Genomic DNA, 22316 nt, shown 5'->3' on the forward strand with positions numbered 1-22316 from the left:
GGGAACAGCTACGGGACATTTGCAGCGGGCAATTCCAGCGATGGCATCTTTTCGCATCGAGTCGCCTCGAACACTTAAAGCGTATATTTGAGTTTATATTTAGTGTTGTTTACCAGCTGCAGTGCCGGCGAGACGCGTAGCCACATCTCGAATCCCACCGAGTGCCACTTTATAAGCGCGGCTGTGTATCCAGGAACGATGAGCGCTATTAGAGTCTCGGAGCCATAACGGCAAAAGAGAATTTCTTCGCGTTTCCGAGACTCTGGTGCTGAACAAACGTCAGAAATTTCTCGCACGCTTAGTCTTGGCAGCTGAGCTCTTTTCGCTTTTGCAGCATCATCCGGGGCCCAAGAACCACCTGCAGCGCTGCACTTTCCCACCATTTTCACCAGCGCATTTCAACATATAAACCTCCGGTACACAGAACTTTCTCACCTCTGTCCTATCTCTGTTTACACAGTAAACTGGGGACTCAGTTGAAGTAAACACGGTGTAATGAGCTGGCCTGGACGTGCGGAGCCCAACGAGCGAACAGCACACACGAAGAGCAGCAGAGAACCAGTTCCTTCTAAATCTGCATCTCTTCTTCCTCCACCGTTCTGCGTGACACCCGAGTGGGAGATGTACGCCCAGAAGGTACACGGCGGTGCGCCGCTCACAGGCGAATCCCGAAATCTGACAGCCGTTTCACAGGCTTTGTGTACAGAAGCCGAAAGGAGTTGAAGGAAATTAATCTAATCTATCGGCACCGGAGGGGGTGCGGTGGCCCGGCGGGTTTGACCGGGTCCTGCTCTCTGGCGGGTCTGGGGTTCGAGTCCTGCTTGGGGTGCCTTGTGATGGACTGACGTCCCGCCCTGGGTGTAGGGGTTTCAGACTCTGCGCGTGTGTGTATCACCGCTGGTGGACAATTGAAGGGCTGCAGACGGATGAAAATCTCAAGCTGATATTTGAATTTGATATTATAAAACCTTGCAAGTACAATATATATGAATTATCGAGGGTGGGGGAGGATTTGGATCCCTTAGTGTAATACCCAGCCTAGTTTTGGAGATGAAGCCTATGTGTTTTTACCAGCTCTCACTAGCAGGCATAGAGGGCCCTCAGCATAACATCCGATTCATTGGTGGAAGTGAAGCTCCTTCATATAGAACCAACAGATATACGCGGCAGAAACTCGCTTTTTTTCTGATATCTATGGTTTCCACTGCTGTTTTCAGTGGACACTAAGCATTTCAGATTTAACGTGGCAAAACACTGCCCTTGTTGCGTTGTAGTGCCTATATCTTAGGGAAGACCGCCCCCTAGTGTTTGTGCCGAGTTACACAACACTCTCAAGTGGGAAGTAGCGCCCCCAGTGTCTGAAATACACATTACAACCGTCATCTTACCTGGTGAACACCGCCCCCTCGTGTCTGGGTGGAGTTACACAACACTCTCAAGTAGAAAATAGCACCCCCAGTGTCTGAAAGACACATTACAGCCATCAGCTGAACTGTTGCACACTGCCACCTGCTTCTGGAAGAGGAAATTGCAGCAGGACCCCTCATCCTTTTTAGTGATCAGGGCTTCACATGGATGCGAAGCATCTGAACTAGAACTAACATCCGTTGGCCTCCTGGAGCTCTCAGAATAGCAGAAGTGCCATCTTAACTATCCTGAGCTCCAACCTCCTTAAGTGAGCAATTGTTTCTCGTATCTTAAATCACGTGGCTAGTACGGTGGCTCAGCAAGTGGTGCTGCTATCTCACAGCAGAATGTGGCGTGAGAGGATGTGGGTTTGATCCAGCTCAGGTTGTGTACTTTGCATGTTCTCCCTGTGTCTGTGTGGGTTTCCTCCCACAGTCCAAAGACATGCTGTTCAGGTTCACCCATAGTGTGCGAGTGACAGCGAGAGAGTGTGTGTGTGTGTGTGTGTGTTCCACTGATGAGTGACCCATTGTACATAGTGCATCTAGGAGTCTTAAGCCAACATGGTGAATAAGGTGTGTGGGCTGATAACACTAGAGTTCATTGGAAGTTGCTTTGGAGAACAGTCTGCTAAATAAATGTAAATCGCACTTATGAGTTTGTGTGATTTCCTCTCAAGAAACATTTCAACTGAACTGGTGACTGAATTTCCCCAAGTGTGTGTGTGTGTTCCATTAGTGCATAGACGAGTGCCTCACAGCAGTATATGTAGCGTTGCAAGTCAGCTCAGATGAAAGCGTATGCACTAGATACAATGCAATGTTCACTGGGGAAAAGAATCTGTTAAGCGAATAAAAGCCTAGGGGAGCAGACAGCGTTGAGCAATACAAAGTGTTTATTGGTCACCATCTAGGCCATGAACTCATAAGGGATGGGTTCCAGCAGCTGTGGTTGATTATTCTTGGTGCGGACAAAGTGGGCAGGACGAGGGGCTGCCGGCTGGAAGAGACAACAGGCAGACTTTACACCTCCAAGAACCAGTTACTGTGCTGCACAGGCACTAGAAGACAGGCCCACACTCTTTGCTCTCAGTGCCTGTGCGGCAACATCGTGAGCTTCACTGCAACTCCATCACTCAAGGGACACATCAGACAGCAGTGAAAAGGAACATTAACAACATTACCCTAGTGCCTTCCCATAGATTAATGGGTCAGAAGATGTGGCTCTATGTGCGGTCGGCATACCTGACGCTTGAGCTCCACCCAGGTGCCTGTTTTCTTGGCTTCAATTTTCTTCTTCTCATTCTCCTTGACACGCTGCAGGAAACTGTCTCGGCTCTTAGAGTGCTTGATGTGCTCGATGCGCACATTAATCCTCTTGGCCAGGATCTTACCTCTGTGGAGGGGAAGGGGACAGGCATTCATTAAAGCCTTAACCCAGAGTCTACCCAGAGTCTTCTGCAACTGGGTGACTGCTTATCACACCACAGCAGGACATCACTCAAAGAGCATGCATCAAGTGTCCCCTTGCAATAAAACCCAGCTCAGAGACCAGTTTGTCTGTCTGGTGGCTCAAGGAAGGGTGCTGTGCCCACCTGAATGGCCAACAAGGGCACATTACTGCCCTCGAGGCAAAGTGAAGGTGGGGTTTTCTACCACACTGCTTTTAGCCCTGTCCCCACATGTCTATTCACTTGTACTCACTTGACTTGCTTGTTGACAATGATGCCAACAGCATGCTGGGTAACATTGTACACGCGACCAGTTTTGCCGTGGTAGCACTTGTGAGGCATTCCCTTCTGAATGGTGCCCGTTCCCTGAAAGACAGAAATTGTGAACGCAGGCCGGGGTGTGGGTACGCACGCACAGTCTCGGCCTCTGGGTTTCACACTGGATCACAGATCTGCGAGTGCGATTTCTGAGAAAAAATTCTCAAGTGAAAGACTCATAAAAAGCCCCTCAACCAAGATGATGTGCTCTCAGTGCCGGTGAAGTTGAGCTCATCTGGCATCAAGCCAATCGTCGGAGAAAATCATCATCGAGCAACAACCATCCCACCCACCTATCTACCTCACCACGTATTAAAGCACAACTAACCTTAATATCAACAATGTCTCCTTTCTTGAAGATGCGCATGTAAGTGGACAGCGGAATGGGGCCTGATGGAGGGAGAACAGTGCTGTCAGCCAAAGCCACTGGTATCAGCAACACGGGGTGAAGCGGAAGCCCGGGAGCTGCGTGTCACTCACCATGTTTCCGGAAAGCCCGGGAGAACATGTACCGCGTTCCCCTCCTCTTGCCTCTGGTGTTCGTCATGGTGCAAGCTCACTGCGGAGGCAAAACACCACACCACAATGTCGACACATGGCTCATTCAATCTCTACAAAATGGGTCAGTCAAATCGGTGCGTATTCTGGCAAATAATGGCTGCTGTCACAAAATAAGACGAAAAGCACTAGCGCCCTGGACTCAGATTTGACCCATACGCATCTCTGTGGAAGGAAACTCCAGCTGTAGTGGCAAAAAAAAAAGCACGGAAAACACATGGGCCTTCAGTTACACTAAACACGACAATGCAAATTTTACCACTAATTTCTCCTTCTTAAAAACACATTTTAAAAAAAGTCACATAACAGGGTGCTGGGAGGCGCAAAGGAGATGCTGGAGATCCACACCAGGCTGCACACCTTACAGAACACACACACGCGTTAGGAGGTGAACAAAAACAATGCTGCACGTAAGACTTTTGGTTAAATCTTGGACTTTGGTGGCTGAAAAGTGACCATTTTAAAGAAACTGACACCGCGCGGATGGAGCAATAACGTGATATGTTACATGAGGGGACAAATACCACACACAATTACATTTATTACACCCTGATCGAGGTATGAAAAGGTTAATTTACTGGCCCTTTCTGGTAGTGCCATTAACTTGAAGAAGCACTGTGTGTGTGTATCTCTGTGTGAGTGAGTGAGTGAGTCTGTGTGTGTTACACGAACCGCTCGCAAATCATGAGGAGAGAAGCAGCAACTGGCCGCGTCGACGCTGGAGCCCCTGTGCTTCACTTAAAGCCACACTGCGGTAAATCTCAACGGCAGAAAACGTCAGTGAGACCAAACTCGCAGCCCAGCGCCAGGAATCGCGGCTCTGCCTTCGGTGCAGCGAACGAGCCGAGCGCCAGTCCGCCAGTCCGTCCGTCCGTCCGCCTCAGCTCAGCTCAGGCGCTGCCTGCGGCCCACATGGTCGGTGACCACACCATCGCAGACCGACTTTATTGACGACATTCAATGCAACTCGGCTGCTTATTGCGCGTATTCTGTGTTTCACACATCTTCTGCCTTCATCACAATGACGGGCAAACGGTTTTTAAGGCGTATTTCACTATTTAGAGGAACAAAACCGCGAGCTCTTCTTACCCTCTGTCTTTCACAAGATGGCCGGTGCAGCGGAAAGGAGGAAAGAAGGACCCCGAACCCCCCTCTACATCACCGCATAGGTGTCCCATCTACTGCCTGACTGAAAAAAACAATGGGGCTGGACGAACATGCACCGGTACATATTTATGAAGCGAAGATACTATAGGAGAATAAAAGTTGTAGCGATTCGTTCCGAATCGTTCTTACGATTTTTTTCTTAAAAAAATGTATTTATTATTTCACATCATAACAGTCATTTAAATACATATTAATTAATCATTTCAATAAAGTTTATTTCAACGGTATATATATCTTTGATTTCACTTTATATTTTTCACCTTACAAAAACACTGCCGCTAGAATCGTGCTTTGTACTCGATGTTTTATTTGACACAGAAAAGCCGCAACGTGACAATCTTAACTAACCGTTAACTCTGCAGTCTTCACAACTTGTCCTTTACTAGTGGGACACAACCGTTTCTTCAACCTCTCATCTCTTCCTTTCGCCTAAAGCTGCTGTAGTGTTATCGCTTCTCTAACGTATAGTACATGTGAGAGCACAAAAGCATTAAGTTATTGCGACAATTAATTAGGAAGAGATACAGACATACGTGCATACAGACATACGTACATGCAGACATACGTGCATACAGACATACGTACATACGGACATGCGTACATACCCAGCCAGCCCGCATTTTTCTCTAAACACACCGTGGATTATATTTGTTTATCACTGCTTCGCGTAACAATCACAGGCATCCTGCTGCACCACAGTAAATTCTGTCGCTGTGAAGCTGCTTATGTATGAACACCTGACTGTACATCCTACTGAGATTCTTTGTCAGTAATTTCATATTTACATTTAACAGCCGTGTGAAGGATCATGACACCTGTTGTTAGATTAGTTTGAGCTTCACATTGTTCTACATGCATTCATTTAGCTGACTGTTTTCTCCAAAGCGACGTACACTGGGCGCTGCTGTAGTGTTTAATTCGCACCTTTCCATTCATGGTGACTCAGTCTTAGACACACTATAGTACCTCACTCATCCATACACACACACACACTATGAGCAATTTAGAGTCATAAATCCACCTGAAAAATTTGCCTTTGGACAGTGGGAGGGAACAAGAGCACCCAGAGGAAACCCATGCAAAACTGGGGCGAACTACGTGTAACTGCACACAGGCTGAGCGGGTATCAAACCTGTGTCCTCTCACACTGTCCAGGTGCTGAGAGACACAAGTGCTGCCCTTTTTTTACATATATTCCTTGGCAAAAGTGGAAAACGGTTGTGCTCTTTAACGGAGCGCAGTCTGCGCAGTCTGTTGTCCGGTCTGTTACACTGATTCTTACAGGAAGTGGCGTCAGCTGCGGATGTGTGCGTAAGTGTGTTTGTGTCCACATGGATGCTGGCTTGTCTTTTAGGGCTCCCTCTTCAAGTGCAGTACGGACAGGTACTGGTGACATAAATGTGTTAACAACAGAGGTCAATGGAGTGATGCACAAAGACTGGGGGGGGGGGAACTAGGCTTGCTGGACACACCAGGGGACATGTCTTCATAGCCCATTATTGTGCGCACGTGCTCTGCAAACCGCTGTCAGCCCTCGTGAGACGGATCCCCTTCGCACACAAATAGGGATGCATGCTCTCCCCTGACCCCCATGTTCTCTCCCTCAAATGTTCCCCGTTTCGCAGCTCCCAGGTGGTGTGTGTGGTCCGCAGACTCACCTCTGAGGTTTCCAGGAGCTCAGCAAGCAGGTGCTTTACACACTGCTCCTCGTCTCCTGGGGCAGAGAGGTTTCAGGCAGGAATGGACAGACAATGTGGTATCACTTTTGAACGAATGTGAACGTGGCTACCCTGCGATGGCCTGGGCTCCTGTCCACTCTGGGCTTTCAGCATAGGCTCCAGGCCACCATGACCCTGACTCGGGCAACTTCTCGTCGGTGGCGAATGGGCGACTCTGTTGGTGGAGACGAGCGGAGGGCCCGTTGGGAGATGCGCTTCATATCCAGCGACTGTGTACGTGTGTGTGCCACATGGAGAGAGGGAGAGGGAGGTGACGAGAGGGCAACGGTGATGGACAGCGATGGGAAAGAGAGGATGCGGTGAGAGAGTGACGGGAGAGAGAAGGAGATGGTGACACAGATTGCAGTCTCACAGTACTGTAAATAGTCCAGTCCCGGAATAGTGGCCACAGGGGGCACTGAACACACACAAAACTCTGCATGAGACAGGCTGGCAAAGGGAACTTGATCTTTTCGAACCCTGGCTCTGTAAGCTTCCCTTTGGTGTTGATCCAGCACCTTACTGGAGCCTTAAAGGCAGAGACCTGGAGAACTACCCTCAGCACCTCAAGCGAGTCCCTTAGGTGTGCGAGGTAAACTGGACACCTTTTCAGCACCCTTCAGCACTGTAAGACATGCACGCGCAAACACACACACACACACACACACACCGGCTGACACAAACAGCAGCTCAAGCCCACCGAGACAAGGAAAAGGCAGAGTGTGTGTGTGCGTGTGTGTGTTTGGTTCCTTTTCGGATGTGCCCCCTTCCGCGGTCCCCCCGCGCGCTCTCACATGCGCGTCAGTCGCCCTGATCGTCCTTGCGCGCGCGGCCGTGTTCTCGAGCGCCGCCGTGCCGCCTCTTGCAGGGCATCGGGACCTGACTCGTTTCGGAGTCTGGCAGGTTGGCATCTTGCTGCCTCCGGAGTATCGGAGCCACCCCTCCCTACCCTCTGCGGCGCGCGCATCCACAGTCGGCGGCAGCGCGCCTATATTGGTCACACCGCAGCCGCCGCCGCCGCCGCCACCGCCGTCCTCGATTCTGCTCACAAAGGACCCGCAGCCCTCGTCGGAAATATAATGGCAAAGGAGCGGCTCCGTGGGACCTTCTAGACGCGGGCGCCTCGCGGCACAGTCAAGGTACGTGGGCGCGCGAGCGACTCACTAACCGGCTGGATGGATGGAATCATGGATGGATGAATGGATGAATGAATGAATGAATGAATGAATGAATGAATGAAGTGTGCATAGTAACAGTGTTTCGCATGGAAATTGTACCGACAGCCGCCGCTTTCGTGCTTTTCTTCTCTCGGAAGACAAAAGGAGCGGCGCGCTGGTGCTGATCGGCCGCGCGCTCCCGGCGTCGTTTGGGTGAAGGCTTTGGGGTGCGAAAGATCTCCGCGCACCAGGACAAATGATGTTACCCCCCCCGCGAGCGCCTGTAGCGGACACCCAGGGGCTCATTTATGAAACACTATATATATATTTCAAAATCAATAATCCACTTTGATCAAGATGACCCGAAAGACATGTTCGTAATTGCAGCAACAGAATTCCACCTGATACCCAACAGTGAGGAATTTTCGGGAAGCTAAAGAGGAAACGGGAAGCTTAATTCATTATGATGTGACGGTGATCAGACATGAATTATTTCTGTTACTCCGATACTTAAAATTGGTTCCATGGAGACCGTCGAGTTCACAGACATTTGAATGAGGTGTGCAACTGAGTATAACTGCGTGTGTGTGTGTGTGAATGCGTGTGTGAGTGTTGAGGTGTGTTAAGTGTATATTTTGAAACCTCTATGTAGCGAGGTTATGAGTGTGTGTCTCATTTGAACGCATTTTTGGGCAGGCTCCTGACAACGTGGTGGCCTTGCTGTGCCCATAAGACTTACATGTGTGTTGAACATGAATGTGTATGTATTCTCAGCCGTATCAGCTGTCATGTGTGTGTGGGGGGGTATCATCACTAACCGACCTTGATGCCTGTTCCAGACGGGGGCCACTATGAGTGAGGAGCAACCAGTCACCCCCAGCTGGCTGACCCCTGACACCACATGGACCAGTGGGGGCATGGTGGCAGACAATGTCACCGTGGCGACACCTCTGCCTGCTACCACGGCGCCCCGTGGCCCAGCGGCACTGGTCAACCCGTGGGACATAGTGCTGTGCAGCTCGGGAACACTGATGGCCTGCGAGAACGCGGTGGTCGTGCTGGTTATCTGGCAGAATCCAGGTCTGCGGGCCCCCATGTTCCTACTGATCGGCAGCTTGGCGCTGGCGGACCTGCTGGCTGGACTCGGCCTGGTGCTGCATTTCGTGTTCGCCTATCTGCTGCGCTCCAACCCGGCCCAGCTGCTCACGGTAGGCTTGGTCGTGGCCTCCTTCTCAGCCTCTATCTTCAGTCTGCTGGCCATCACCATCGACCGCTACCTCTCACTCTACTATGCCCTCACCTACAACTCGGAGCGCACCGTCACCTTCACGTACACCATGCTGGTGCTGCTGTGGGGTGTGTCCTTGTGCCTGGGTCTTCTTCCCGTGACGGGTGTCAACTGCCTGGCCGCAGAGTCCACCTGCAGTGTCGTGTGGCCTCTCACCAAGAACAACGTAGCTGTTCTCTCTGTCTCCTTCCTGCTGCTCTTTGGCTTGATGCTGCAACTCTACGTGCAGATCTGCAAGATTGTCATGCACCACGCCCACCAAATTGCCCTCCAGCACCACTTCCTTGCGGCCACGCCCCACTACGTCACCACTCGCAAGGGTGTGTCCACGCTGGCCATAATCCTCGGGACCTTTGCCGCCTGCTGGATGCCCTTCACCGTGTACTCTCTGGTGGCTGATTACACGTACCCGCCCCTGTACACGTACGCCACCCTGGTGCCAGCCACTTACAACTCGGTCATCAACCCGCTTATCTATGCCTTCCGGAACCAGGAGATCCAAAAGGCGCTGTGGATGGTGTGCTGCGGGTGCGTGCCCTCGAGTGTCCAGCGGGCTCGCACCCCCAGCGATGTGTAGCGCAGCCTGAAAGCTGGCTCGGAAGGTGGAGGGAGGGTGAAACTTGCTCCGCGCAAACCCTTTTCTGCTGGGGGTGGCGAGAAGAGGGTCGTTTTTTGTCTCGCCCCAAACTACGGCGCTGTATCCCCTTTATACTGCATGATCAGGTGTTCCTCAACCAAGCCCTGGTCATGTAGAGAGGGTGTGTGTGTGTGTGTGTGTGTGTGTGTGTGTGTGTGTGCGCGCGCGCTTGGGGGTAGAACCTGTTCAGCAGCTGTACATATTATGTACATAATTGCTGGTTTTAGCTTTTTAACTTGTCTGCTTCTCCGAGGCTTTGGTGGCTTTGCGTCTGCGCCGTGGCGCGTGCAGCGGAGCCCCGATGAATGAAAGCGGCCCTTTGCTGCAGGGGCCGTCCAGCCGGAGCGCGCGCGCGCCTCGCGTCCCGCCGCTGCTGCTGCCGCTCTTGGAACGTGCGCGGAAAGCGAAGCACTCGGGAGATGCTAAAAATAGCGAGCGCGCCTCTCATCCGCGCGCCTCGTCCTCGGCAGACAGTGGAGGATGTGAAGCGCAGCGCGGCGCAGCGCAGTCCTCATTGTAGCCGAATGTATCGATCGTTCGCGGGCAGAAATAACGGCGACGTGAACGCTCTTAAATATGATCCGTAAACACGATTCTCTCTCCCTCCCTTTGGCCTTTTTCGAGCAGCAGCGTTTCTTTTTTCTCTGCGCGTTCAATGCTAGAGCTCCACGCGGTCACATTTACAGTTCAAGTTCGCTGATCGGATGAGCAGCCAGGCGCCCTAAGGCTTAGTTCAGTCAGTCAGTGTGTACAGTTTTCAGTGGATTCAGCGAGCGCTTCGGTGTCGGTGACGAACTTGGCTCGCTCCTCTTACGCTTCCCATCCGCGTGCTGTGGGACCGTTCGCCCGATTTATTGCACCACCGCGAGTTCGAGAGGGCGGCGGGGGGTGTCAGCGCGAGGGGAGCACGCACCGGCCGCGCCATCGCACGTGCCCCCGCTGTACGCGACGTCCCTGAGATCCGCTCCTCGGCGCCCTTCCTTCTCCTGCGCAAAAGGTGGCTGCACGCGGCCGGGCGCAGATGAATCATCGACACATTTATTAAAAAGGAACCTGCACTGCGGACAGTGAGCGGAGGAAGAAACGTTAACCGTTTGCAGCGCAACCAGTCAGAAGGAGGAGTTAGCAGCAATAAGAGCGGGGCGGCCGAGCGCAGCACTCTGGGATGATCCGCTTCACCTCTTGACCCATGATACCCAACTGCTAAGATTCTCCAGTCCCACGTCTCCATGGCAACAGTCAGTCAGCCAGCAATAACTCCGCTGATTATTTTTGTAAGGATTACAGCAATATTCTAGAAGCAATAACACCCTCGTTCCAGATGCGGGAGCCGGAATAGAAAGTTGTCACCACCCACGCAGTAATCCTACCCGGCACCCATCCAGTACACAGAGAGAACTCCTGGAGGACACGGCCTACAAACCCGACTCCTCCGCAGCGGGGCCTAGGACTCAGAGTCACGGTTCCTGCACGTTCTATCAGACTGACTGCACATAACCGGAGCTCTTTTTGAGCCGAGCGTGAAGACGGCGAATGACGCGAGAACGAAGCTCCACGGCAGACACGCGTAGAGCGGGAGCCCACCGCAGAGAGAGAGAAAAGTGGAGATTCCGCACGGTGTGTTTGGCGAACGTGTGCTAGCGGCTCTTTGAGCAACTTGGGAATTCTGGATACAAGCTTGCAGGGTATGTCGCAGGTAGAGCATGCTGGGAATTTCCAGACCAAGTGCATTTAGAGAACTTCCCAGACTTCTAGAAGAACCCGGTGAGTCGAAGGGCACGTCGAACGCTTTCCCAGAAGCGCAGGTCGCCCGCCACGTCTACTGTAAGAACTTCCAGACTTCCGCACGGAAAGCCCAGCCGTCTTCCGCGCCCCGTGGCATTTGCCCCTCGAGCAGCGCCACTGCACCGAATGTGATGTACCACGTTTCGTGTGCGAGCGGGTCAGGTGGACCCAAGGCCATCATCTCATCTAGAATGTGAGCATCCAGTCCAAACAAACAGAACCTGCCTGTGACCTGAACCTTTTAAAAAGATTTAATATATTTTGTGATATTTATTGAAATATAGTTTCTATTTTTTCCAGCTTTGTTTTACCTTACTTGAAAAATTTGAATAATGTATTTAGACACCTTGTATTGCTTCTTCTGAATGTATTTAACACACACCAGTTTTTGTTGATTTGGTGAGATGATGCGATGTGCTCAAAGGCCCCCACATGTAAGCAGGGCGCGCTCCTTTGAAGAAAGACTGTTACATGACCTTGACGTGACCGCAAGCGCTCATCCCCTCCCCCCGCTCATAGTCCCCACTCTGATTTCCTGTGCCAGATGTCAGTCACAACTGGGTTGGGGTTAGTCAAGGTTTTACTGGGTGACAGGTGTGTATATACTTTGTTAGGGTGCTCCCCTTGGGAGACGACCCAACTTCTGGCCTGCGACTGCTAGCGTTCACTGGGCCCAAGGAGAACCATCGTACAAACCCTTCTGACAGACAGTAGGAACCTGGACCAGCAGAGAGAGAGAGAGAGAGAGAGAGAGAGAGAGAGAGAGAGAGAGAGAGAGAGAGAGAGAGAGAGAGAGAGAGAGAGTGTGTGTGTGTGTGTGTGTGTGTGTGTGTGTGTGTGTGTAGATGAGAATGCCTCCTTGTTAATGTGTACCGTGGCCCTTTCTGACTGCAAGTCCATTCTGACTGCGACTGGAGGATTCTAGAACTTACCAGAATGTGGGAGGGGTTTCCTGGGATTTTAGTTTGTAGGAGGGGTTTATTCGAGGCAAACTAACATGAAAACGTGAAAAAGACCGTTGGTGGTGTAGCATGCAGGAGACGTTTCCAAAGGTTTGAGAGAGGGCAAGTATTACTATGTGTTGATGCTACGTATGAGCCATGGAGCGGCTCCAACACACTAAATACAGTAACAGCATCTTCTGTAGACGTGTAGTTAACTGTGAAATGCACTTTATTTTTAACTGAGAAATGGCACAACCAATTATGTATCTGCAAAATAAAGTATAACTGATAATCAACATGCACTAATTAACTGAAATGTTGTATGATATTATGTGAAACAGTGCTGTATATTTTTTCAAAGTGTTTAATGTACCTTATTGCTTTGGTTAGTTCAATGACTTAAAAATCTCGTTAATTTTTGTATTAAAATGTGCTCTACATTCTAAAGAAATGCCAATTTATTTTTTTTTTCTCCACACAGACTAAGGATAGTGTTTCTATAGAGATGAGTGCCTCAGCTTTGCCGTTGTCATGGAGACCAGTGTCTCCGCTGCAATTTGTCTGCAGGATGCCATGTGCCAGGATGTGGGCCAGGGGGCTGAGGTGCGACACTTCTCTTGCCCGAGAGCCACATTTTCCACGCTCTGCTCCAGAATGGAACCTGGAGCCCATGTGTCTAAGCCACAGCACTAAGACAGCAGCAGTCAGCCCCTAGAGACAGACGTTTCCCGCCTGGAATGCCGGACACCCCGACAGCGATCTCTAGGCTACTCCCTAAAGCCTACAGAAACGCATAAAAAACGCAGTAGAGACGACGGTTTCTGTACAAGGAAGACGACCTCACTTAGGCTACTTATCTAGCATCCAGAGGGCCGTAACTACACCGAAAACTAACCTTTCACCCTTTACTCTCATGATCCACGTGTCCCTTCAGCAGCATGAGCAGCACTGCGCATCTGCTCTTTTACAAACTAACACACGAGCATCTCTTGTGTGCTGCTGTGTGAATGTTATACATGCCCGGATGCATGTAAACACATAAACCCATGTGTGTGGGTGTGCGCGCCTCCGGGTTCCAGGTTCAGTCAGACCACTCGTTGTCGTCAAGCTCCGAGTCGTCGTCGGAGTCGCTGTACTCGACGGCGATGCGGCGGGAGAGGATCGTGGCCACGTCGTTCCCCACAGGCTCTCGCTTTGCCTGCTGCTCCTGCTGCTCTTGCACTTTCTTCAGCTGAATGCCTACAAAAGGAGAAGTGTCACACACACACACACACACACGCACACTTGTCACTCGTGGGCTAGAGAGTAATGCCGTGCAGTAAAATTTGTTTTTACCCTTATAATTAGTGAAAAATGTGACACAATGCTTTTACTTTTCGTTTACACAAATCATTCACTGTGTCCTACACACCAGGGTACAGAAACCATGTATTACATCCTCATCTCTGACTACACCCACTGCCATATGGCTGAAATGAGTGACCTGTGTTTGGGGTTCTGTTCATAGATGAAGCTCAAATGTCTAGAATTGTTTTTAATAATCCTGGAATTATACTTTATGTCTGTTGACTGTATTTATGTATTTCAAGGGAAAGCGCTCCACTCATGAAGGGGGGGAAAAAAAAAAAAGAGTTTCAGCAAAGCTTCGCATACATGGATGAAAGTGATCAACTCAGTTTGGAAAATTAAACCTTGACCCTTCTATTTTAACACACACACACACACACACACACACACACACACACACACACACACACCATACTGACCCATACGTATGGCAGCCAGCAGGTCACTTCGTGCGTCACTGACTGGTTGAGCCTCACTGGGAAGGGAGGAGCACTTGGGGGACCCAGAGTGTGCAGGTCCTGGGGGGGGTGGTGGGGGACCAGGGGGAGGGGGAGCTGCTGCTGGCATAGCAGTGGGAAGAGGGGGTGACGTGTAGCCTGCGGTTGCCCCCACTGGTCCACCAAGAGAGGGCGGAGCAGGGGGTGTGGCAAAGGCTGTCTGCGCTGACGGGATGAGAGGGGCCTGCGGTGGGGCTGGGGGGACAGAACCACTGTAGAATTCTGACCTGCTGAGCAGAGAAAGAAAGGGAAAAACTAGTGAACACCCACAGTGCCCACCTACAGACTGCAGCACTGACTGAAACACGTAAACATGGTCTACCGGTAGTCCACGGTGGGGTGGGGCATGGTGCCATTCAGGGCTTCTGTGGGAGGGGGAGGGGGTGGTGGCTGATGAGGGCGCCCGAGGGTACCTCCCCGATACGCCCCGGCTCCGCTGCGGTAGTCACGATCCATGCCAACATGGTGGCTTGGCAGGGTCGGCGGTGCAACGTGATGCGTGTGGCCAAGGCCCACATGGTTGGGAGTTGTCGGAAAGCAGTAGTCCATGTGGTCAGAGCCGTGTGACCTGGAGAGGGAGACACACACCGATCACATGTAAGGTACATAATGCAAACGGGGCAAAAGGCAAGAAAAGACAAGACAGGACACTGAGACACATTAGGAGCCCTAAATTATTAGAGGACTGCTGGCTTTGAGAGCTTCTTCCAGGAAAGTAAACAGAAGCACAACTCTCATGGAAGCTCAAATTGGGGATCCATGACCTAGAGGACAGAAAAACACACTAAGTGTCTGTAAGTGAAATGTAGAACAACGAATAGCAGCCTCCTTTGGAAAAGTCAATCTCGGTGAACAATAATGTCACGTTGTATTGCACTTCTCTGTAGAGCTTAATTAAGGATGTCCCACATTCACAATGTTCATATGATTCATTCCTTTATGCAAAACAGAATAGAGTGAAGGGAGAAGAGAGGGGTGCAACACCACATATGGCCAGAAGAGGGAGCAGAAAAACAAAGTGTCCACGATGTGAAAATGTGTGTGAAGGCAGCTGGAAGTGAAGTTGGCGAGCGGTTTGTTCATGTTGGTACATTTCCAGCATGTTGTACAGGTAACAAATTCATCAGGAAGAGGGAGAATCTGCACGTTCGAGTCGATGTCTTTGTGAACAGACCTGCTGTCCGGAGAGAGGGAGCCCTCGGACGATGCACCGCGGTGAAGGGTGTGAGATGGGCGGCTGTCGGGACGCAGCTCCTTGTCAAAGGCCATTATGTTCCACTCCTGCCGACGGTTCCGAGCTTTGCGCACCTTCTTCACCTCCCGCGGCAGGGTGCCGTCCACACAGCGCTTCTGCTCCTGTGGGCGAAATGGACAGGAGTAGTAGAGGCCAAGCCTGCCGCGACCCCGCTCGGGACAAGCGATTGTTGACGATGGATGGTTACTAAACTTAATAGGAAATTTATTCATTAAAAACATTATTTTTGGAAGGAGGGGGAGCACGGTGGGGCAGCATCTTGGCCAAGTCCCGCTCTCTGGCGGGTCTGGGTGTCGAGTCCTGCTTGGGGTGCCTTGCGATGGACTGGCATCCCGTCCTGAGCGTGTCCCCTCCCCCTCCAGCCTTACACCCTGGGTTGCCGGGTTAGGCTCCGGTTCTCCGCAACCCCGCTTGGGACAAGCGGTTTCAGACTGCGTGTGATTTTTGGAAGCATTCTCACTTTACACTTTTTCCCCCCAACCAAGTGCCTAAAACTTTTGCACAATACTGTATGTCTCTGGGACAGGAACAAGCCCCCCGTGACCCTGCATGGGACAAGTATTTAATCATAATAATAATTGGTGGCATGCATAATAATATCATAAGTTGTAACAGATGTTATAATTATAATAATAATAATAATAATCCATGGCAGCTCCCCCTGCACTTATGCACAGTCTAACAAGATGTATTTGGGGAGGACGCACCTTCTGTCTCCTCTTCTCCTTTCTCTTGTCCTCTGTGTCCTGCAACATCTTCTCCTTCCAAAGGTCAAAGAAGTATGATGGGTCTGTGTAGAACTTCAGCCCATCCTTGTGATCATCTCTGCAACAGACACACAGACCACAAGTCAGGGGTCAAACCCTGGAGAATCAAGTGCCGCAGAAAGAGGTAAAGGGGGGTGGTGTTCCAGACAGAAACGAAACGGGATCCGAGCTCAGAGGCGATGCTCTGCAGGTGCTCAGAGGTGACCGCACCTGTAGGGGGACAGGATGCTGAGGGGCGGGGGCTTGTCGCTCACGTTGTACATCTCAAGCACAGGGTTAGGAATGCTGCTCTTGGACATCACCTGCTGGTCCTGCAGGGTGGAGCTCTTAAATGCCTTCCTCATGTTGATGTCCTGCAGAGATACTGGGGAAGAGAAGGTCCAAAAGTCAGTACATGTTAGCGAAGTTATCTGTTCACGTACTGGACAGACACCACCAGCAATTCACAGCAATTCACTTAAACCACATGTCTTTGGACTATAGGACTGTGGGGGGGGACACACCAGAGGACCTGGAGGAAACCCAGACAGACATGCAAACTCCATACAGAGCAAGTTGGATTCACTGGCACCCGCTGTGCCAGCATGCTGCCCACTTTACTAAATGTCCACTATTATTTACCTCCACACCACATCACTGTGGAGCAGCATGCAGAGAAGCTGTGGAATCCCAGCCCACACACTGTTTACTGTAGTACTTTACCAACTGGTGAATCGGGATCTCGCCTCACCTTCCTCCACAGTGGAGTCCAGCTGGGTGACCTTGACGGCGAGCCGGTCGATGCGGTCCTGCAGGGAGTTGGCCCTCACGTAGAACGTGTTGGCCTCGTTGAAGAGCTCCCCAAAGATGTCCTCTGCATGTTTACCTGCAGCAGGACGACATGCCATGAGCAGGCGAATGGCCTCTTGATGACCTGAGGTGCCAAACTGCTCTGTTCCACCTTCACACAGCCTGGACCCCCCACTGCACTGTGGACAGGAATGTGTCAATACACTTGCTTACTTGTCCTTATTATTTCTGACCTGAACTCTACAGCCTGCTCTACACAGACAATAATCTCCACCCCCACCCCCACCCCACCCCACCCCACCCAGGCTTTTGTTTTCAGCCATTTATTTTTAACCTCCCTCTCACACAGCTGCCAGTAAAAAGCAATAGCAGGAAGAAGAATGAGAGGAGGCACACAGAAACATAACTGGATTTTTATAAGGCCAGAGAACACACACACACACACACACACACACACACACACACACACACACACACACACACGTGTGATTCCTGGGGCAGCACAAGTCCGGGTGATGTTTAAACCTGTGGTCCAGGGTACAGCTGTGATGGACAGAGCACATGGGATGCCCACTGGACAGGGCTGCATGATCACCAAGGGAATCATGCGGTTAAGGCATCGTCACCCACATACACACAGATGAAAAAGGGTAACGGGAATGAGCTGAGAATCACAGATGGAACTTTGCCATAGACACTGAGTGTGCATGGTTGCTGGGGGCGGTCGATTCGTGTGAGGGATGCTCACATTAGCCAGTTTGCCCCAAGGGGACACACTGTGAGCAGTGCATGTAGCAGGAGAGCACAGTGGCATGGTGAGGGGGAGTGAGCGCATGAGCGCGTGAGCACACACACACACACACACACACACACACACACACACACACACACACACACACAAGCTTCTGCTGCTGTAAACCCGACTGCCACAATAAAGCCTGTAAGCTCTAATCTCCATGACATCACCGTCGTGTCCAGCAGTGGCACATGCGCACTCATTTACATTACATTTAGCAGATGCTTTTCTCCAAAGGGGTGTACATCTCAGAGATGAAAGTGTGTAAAAGTGTGCGTACAAAGCCCGTTATCGTTTATAACCACATGTTGGCTGAATTTCAGCGATGCCATCTGAAACACACGGAAATGAGGCGTGTCAAACATCTGATGATACAGCAAGCAGAAAGGAGGCACAGGGAATGAAAGCAGGCTGCAGGGGGCGGGGCTTACTGAGGCTGCTGAGCTGACGGATGATAGCGGAGAGGGTGTTGTTTGTGACACACTCCAGCTCGCTGCCGATCCCTTCGGGCAAGGCTCCCCGGCAGAGGGCACGTGGCTCCACGGTCCTCTTCACCAGCGGCATGGTCACCTCTCACAGTCAGCTGGGAAATTAACACACACACCCACACACGGAGTGCTTCAGAACCCCACACACACACACACACACACACACACACACACACACACACACACACACACACACACACACACACACACCCCCCAAGAGAGGTGGACAAGTGCATGGGGTCCAGGTGTCAACAGAGCATCTCATATTCACTAGTCAACCGCTAAAGACACAATAAAAATCAGGACGTCCATTAGCCTCGGGCACAAGGGCCACAAGAACATCTGACTGCAGAGTAACGTGGGAACTCCTGGTGCAGGACTCAGGCCCAGCGGTCCTCCACCCCCCTGGAAGATTAAAGCATTAGCAAATGAGGCAAACTGGCAAATCTCATCCAGCCTTGTGCTCGTCGAGCTGCAGACACATGCACACGCACAGAATCACACAGTCACACACACCTTAGTGCTCATCCGCTGCAGTACACCACGTCACGGGGGGGGAGCGTAAGACACTCACACACTGTACACACGACAGGAGAGTGGTGTCAGCGATGGCTCAGCTATTGGTACATGAGTGTTGTGCCCTGTGCCCCTCGTGGGTCTCCTCTGCTACGATGCTGTGGTCTCTCTCTCACTCAGACACACACACACACACACACACACACACACAATGCCCTGGATGTGCCAGCTGACCGTGGGAACACAGCCCTGCCATGCAGTGCTCCTGCAACTACTGAATTACGGGTCTGACACAAATTAACACACCACACACAAAAACATACACACACACACACACACCCTTCTCACATGTCAACACGTAGGAACAGTCATACACTCCGGGGAAATGTAGTATGGGCTCCTCGCAGTGCCTGGACTATACACCCTTGGAACCAGTTCCGTCTGCACGGAGTGTGTATGTTCTCCCCATGTTGCTGTTTAAGATGTGTTTCAGGTGGAACAGTAACTCTAAATCACCTGTATCGACTGAATGTGTGCGTAACGTGTGCAAGTCTCCCATCTGAGGCGTACGCTGCCGATCCCAGCTCTCTGTGCTTCCGAGATAGGCTCCGAACCACCGCGGCTCTGCAGGGTAAGGGGTTATCGAGGGAGAGGGAGTGAGGTGGACCTGTCCCCAGACCTGCAAGTGCTCTCTGCTGCACCAGAACACTAGACAGGGACAGCACTGCACACACCAGCGGGCAGGACATAGGACATGTGGACAGGAGAAACAGGAGAAGCTGAGGTTTCAGTGAAGTGCTGAGGACCAGCAAGAATGTACTGGTGAAGAGGAGAAAAAGCTCTGCAGTGTATGCGTGTGTGAGAGAGAGAGTTGATAGAGTACAGTAAGGGTGGGGACGGCTCGCCGCTGGTCATCCCATCCTGATTTTCCAATTCCTGTTTTGCTGTTATCTGCCCCACTTCCTGCTTCCGGGCCTTTTCAGAGTTCCATCCTCGGCTTCCTGTCCTCACACCGCGCTTCTAGAACAATGCGGGGGGTAGTTTCCAGGAGCAGCTCCAGTGGCGGGGCAGGGTGTTGTGCTTATGAGGTCCAACTCCCATCCTTCCTTTCTCAATGTTCTCCTGCTGCGTGTGACATGCGAGGAGCCTTGAGTTTCCCACCGGGCTGCACTCCGCGTCACTCCCCATCTCACAAACATGGTGTCCACCACAGTGTCCATCTGTCCAGGCTGTCCCACCTTCACCGCACGGCTGCTGTCCCGCCCGCCGGCCGGCCTCACAGCAACATCCTCGCCTGTAGGACTCAACCCAAGCGCTGCTCCCCACTCTTTACTACCGTTCATACGCAGGATTACATTAATGAAAAAGGTCTTACAGTAGCCATGCTCATACTGGGCTTAGGGTACTGCACTTCTTCCTTATGTTTTACCACGTTACTGCTTGCCGTCTGTGGGTGCTTTACTCGTTTATTCATGCGTTACTGATCTCACGCACTATCACTGCCTGTGTTTTGTCCACAACTCTTGTGTGTATGCTGCTGCAAAGCTGTGCACTCTCCCTCTGGGATCAGTGATCTATCTATCTATCTGTCGAGTCTTGGAAATGATCTGCTGTGAATGATCAGCCTTTGACTGTTCACCTTCGGTCCAGGTACACACCGTAAACTAGAACAACAAGCGAGATGAACCCACTTAACATTCTTCGCTGCTCCAGCTGAGCATTGCTGAGCTATTGAACAGTGAACAAGGACACGGCAGCGACAACAACAACAACAACAAGAACAAGAACAAAAACAGAGCGTCCCCACGGTCGGAGCTGAAGAGAGGTCGGCCGGGAGCGGGGTGTGGGGGTGGGGGTTCCTACCGCTATTTACTGACCCTACAAGAGGGAGCCACTTTGGGAAACCTCCTTGGAATAATAGAACCGCATTCGTTCACAAGGCAACAGCGGAACTCTGCTGTGAATGCACCCCGCACACCACCCCCCACCCCCGTTCCTCCCTTCTTTCACACTCTGCCCCAGTTTTCTCTGGGAAAAGAAACACAGTAATCTCGTAAACACAAGACAGGAATACGCTGTAGCTTGAAGGAGAGATCCTGTTCTTTAAAGTATAAGTGGCCATGAAGTTCAGGCCTCACACACACCCACACACACGCAGAGGTGGCGGTGTCTCGAACATCCCAGGAAGGAACCCACGTCCTGCTGCTTCTCGGTGGGGGGCCAGTGGAAAACTCCCCATGGCATTCCTTCGAAGCCGAGACAGAGACACAGTTAACGCGTTCTCTCTCTCTCGCGCACACGCACGCGCCCACACACACACACACACACACACACACACACACACACACACAACGGTCACCGTGCACCCAAAATGGGGCACCGGGATGTGCGGCTGCAAGATCCATCAATATTGCAGCGCGGACCGCATGACGTCACGCGGCGCCCGCGAGCAGCGCGCGACAGAACCGCCGCGCGCGACCGCAACAGTATTTAAACGCCATCAGCGGCTTTGCACACACACAAAAAAAAACCCACGAAAACAACAGAGTGGCACCGAGCGAAAAGTGACTCCGTGGGAAGTTTCCATCTCTGCGCCGACTCGCGTTCCCACCGCACGGATGTGTGTGTGTGTGTTTCTGCACGGATACGATGCGCACACACATACTATGACATAATTATGTGACATAGGAGCGAACAAAAGTGTGTGTGTCCCGGCCGAAGAGCCGCCCGACCGACACGCCGAGTCTGTGTGTGGCACACGACGTCGCCTCAGCTTTTACTTTTGCCTCACAATGTTGCTCCAGCACAGTTTCGTGTCACGTATTAATTTATATGACGATGAAGAAAAGCAACTTTAGTTTTCTGCACGCGGCGCGTGCGCTGCTCGCTGTTCCTTTACACGCGAACGAGCGCAGCGGATCCGAAATAAGAGCGATTCTCAGAGGAGGAGAGTCTGGGTCCCGCAATAATAACGGCAAAGTAACCGAGCACTTTGGAGTTCTTGTAAAAATTTAGATCCTAGCAAACCTCGAGCAGCAATAAATTGGTGAATTATGCATTAAGTTACAAAATACAAAGGCAAGCGGCCCCTCTTCACAAAAAAACATGAGGTGTGAGTAATGATGATGGGAGACCGACCGGTAATTATTATATTAGTGTATATCCCACGACTCTCGGGGACCCGAGCCCTTCTACTGACATAATACTGAAATAAATGCAGTAATAGTATCACAGCGATTTGAAAATATTGGTGAAATACCACAGCCACTTACCTGACGTTCGCCTACTCTTCAATGTCCAGTCTGCTGTCCGGTCCGGCTTCGTTCGGACCGCTCGAAACAGCCCAGCGCGAGGTGGGGCCAATGTGAGCGGCTTCGCCTCTCCGCCAATCAGCGATCGCATACAGGGATTTAACCGCATCTCTACGCCTGC

At 51.4% G+C, this 22316-nt stretch overlaps 3 protein-coding genes across 5 annotated transcripts; 1 reads left to right on the forward strand and 2 right to left on the reverse strand.

The window, feature by feature from the left end:
* Positions 1-2284: 2284 nt before the first annotated feature.
* rpl21 (ribosomal protein L21) lies at positions 2285-4905 on the reverse strand. Its single transcript, XM_018760975.1, has 6 exons — positions 4823-4905; positions 3656-3734; positions 3504-3565; positions 3111-3223; positions 2652-2802; positions 2285-2406 (listed from the first exon to the last, which is right to left on the reverse strand). Exons 2-6 carry the CDS (start codon positions 3720-3722, stop codon positions 2317-2319), a joined length of 483 nt encoding a protein of 160 aa, XP_018616491.1. The 5' UTR covers positions 3723-3734; positions 4823-4905; the 3' UTR covers positions 2285-2316.
* Positions 4906-7440: 2535 nt separating this feature from the next.
* On the forward strand, positions 7441-9749 carry gpr12 (G protein-coupled receptor 12). The gene is made up of 2 exons (XM_029248890.1): positions 7441-7757; positions 8615-9749. Exon 2 carries the CDS (start codon positions 8627-8629, stop codon positions 9638-9640), a length of 1014 nt encoding a protein of 337 aa, XP_029104723.1. The 5' UTR covers positions 7441-7757; positions 8615-8626; the 3' UTR covers positions 9641-9749.
* Positions 9750-12330: 2581 nt separating this feature from the next.
* wasf3b (WASP family member 3b) lies at positions 12331-22248 on the reverse strand. 3 transcript variants are annotated; one of them, XM_029248938.1, is made up of 9 exons: positions 22157-22248; positions 18312-18463; positions 17026-17160; positions 16506-16659; positions 16236-16353; positions 15448-15629; positions 14596-14841; positions 14196-14500; positions 12331-13668 (listed from the first exon to the last, which is right to left on the reverse strand). In XM_029248938.1, the coding sequence occupies exons 2-9, from the start codon at positions 18442-18444 to the stop codon at positions 13511-13513; spliced, it is 1431 nt and encodes a 476-aa protein (XP_029104771.1). In that variant the 5' UTR covers positions 18445-18463; positions 22157-22248; the 3' UTR covers positions 12331-13510. The 3 variants fall into 3 exon arrangements, with proteins under 3 accessions (XP_029104771.1, XP_029104769.1, XP_029104770.1); XM_029248936.1 differs by having other exon boundaries at positions 14196-14503; XM_029248937.1 differs by having other exon boundaries at positions 14196-14503; positions 18312-18498; positions 22157-22240.
* Positions 22249-22316: the final 68 nt, after the last annotated feature.

The sequence above is a fragment of the Scleropages formosus genome, chromosome 24, assembly GCF_900964775.1.
Source record: "Scleropages formosus chromosome 24, fSclFor1.1, whole genome shotgun sequence".
In the NCBI taxonomy this organism is placed as follows: domain Eukaryota; kingdom Metazoa; phylum Chordata; class Actinopteri; order Osteoglossiformes; family Osteoglossidae; genus Scleropages; species Scleropages formosus.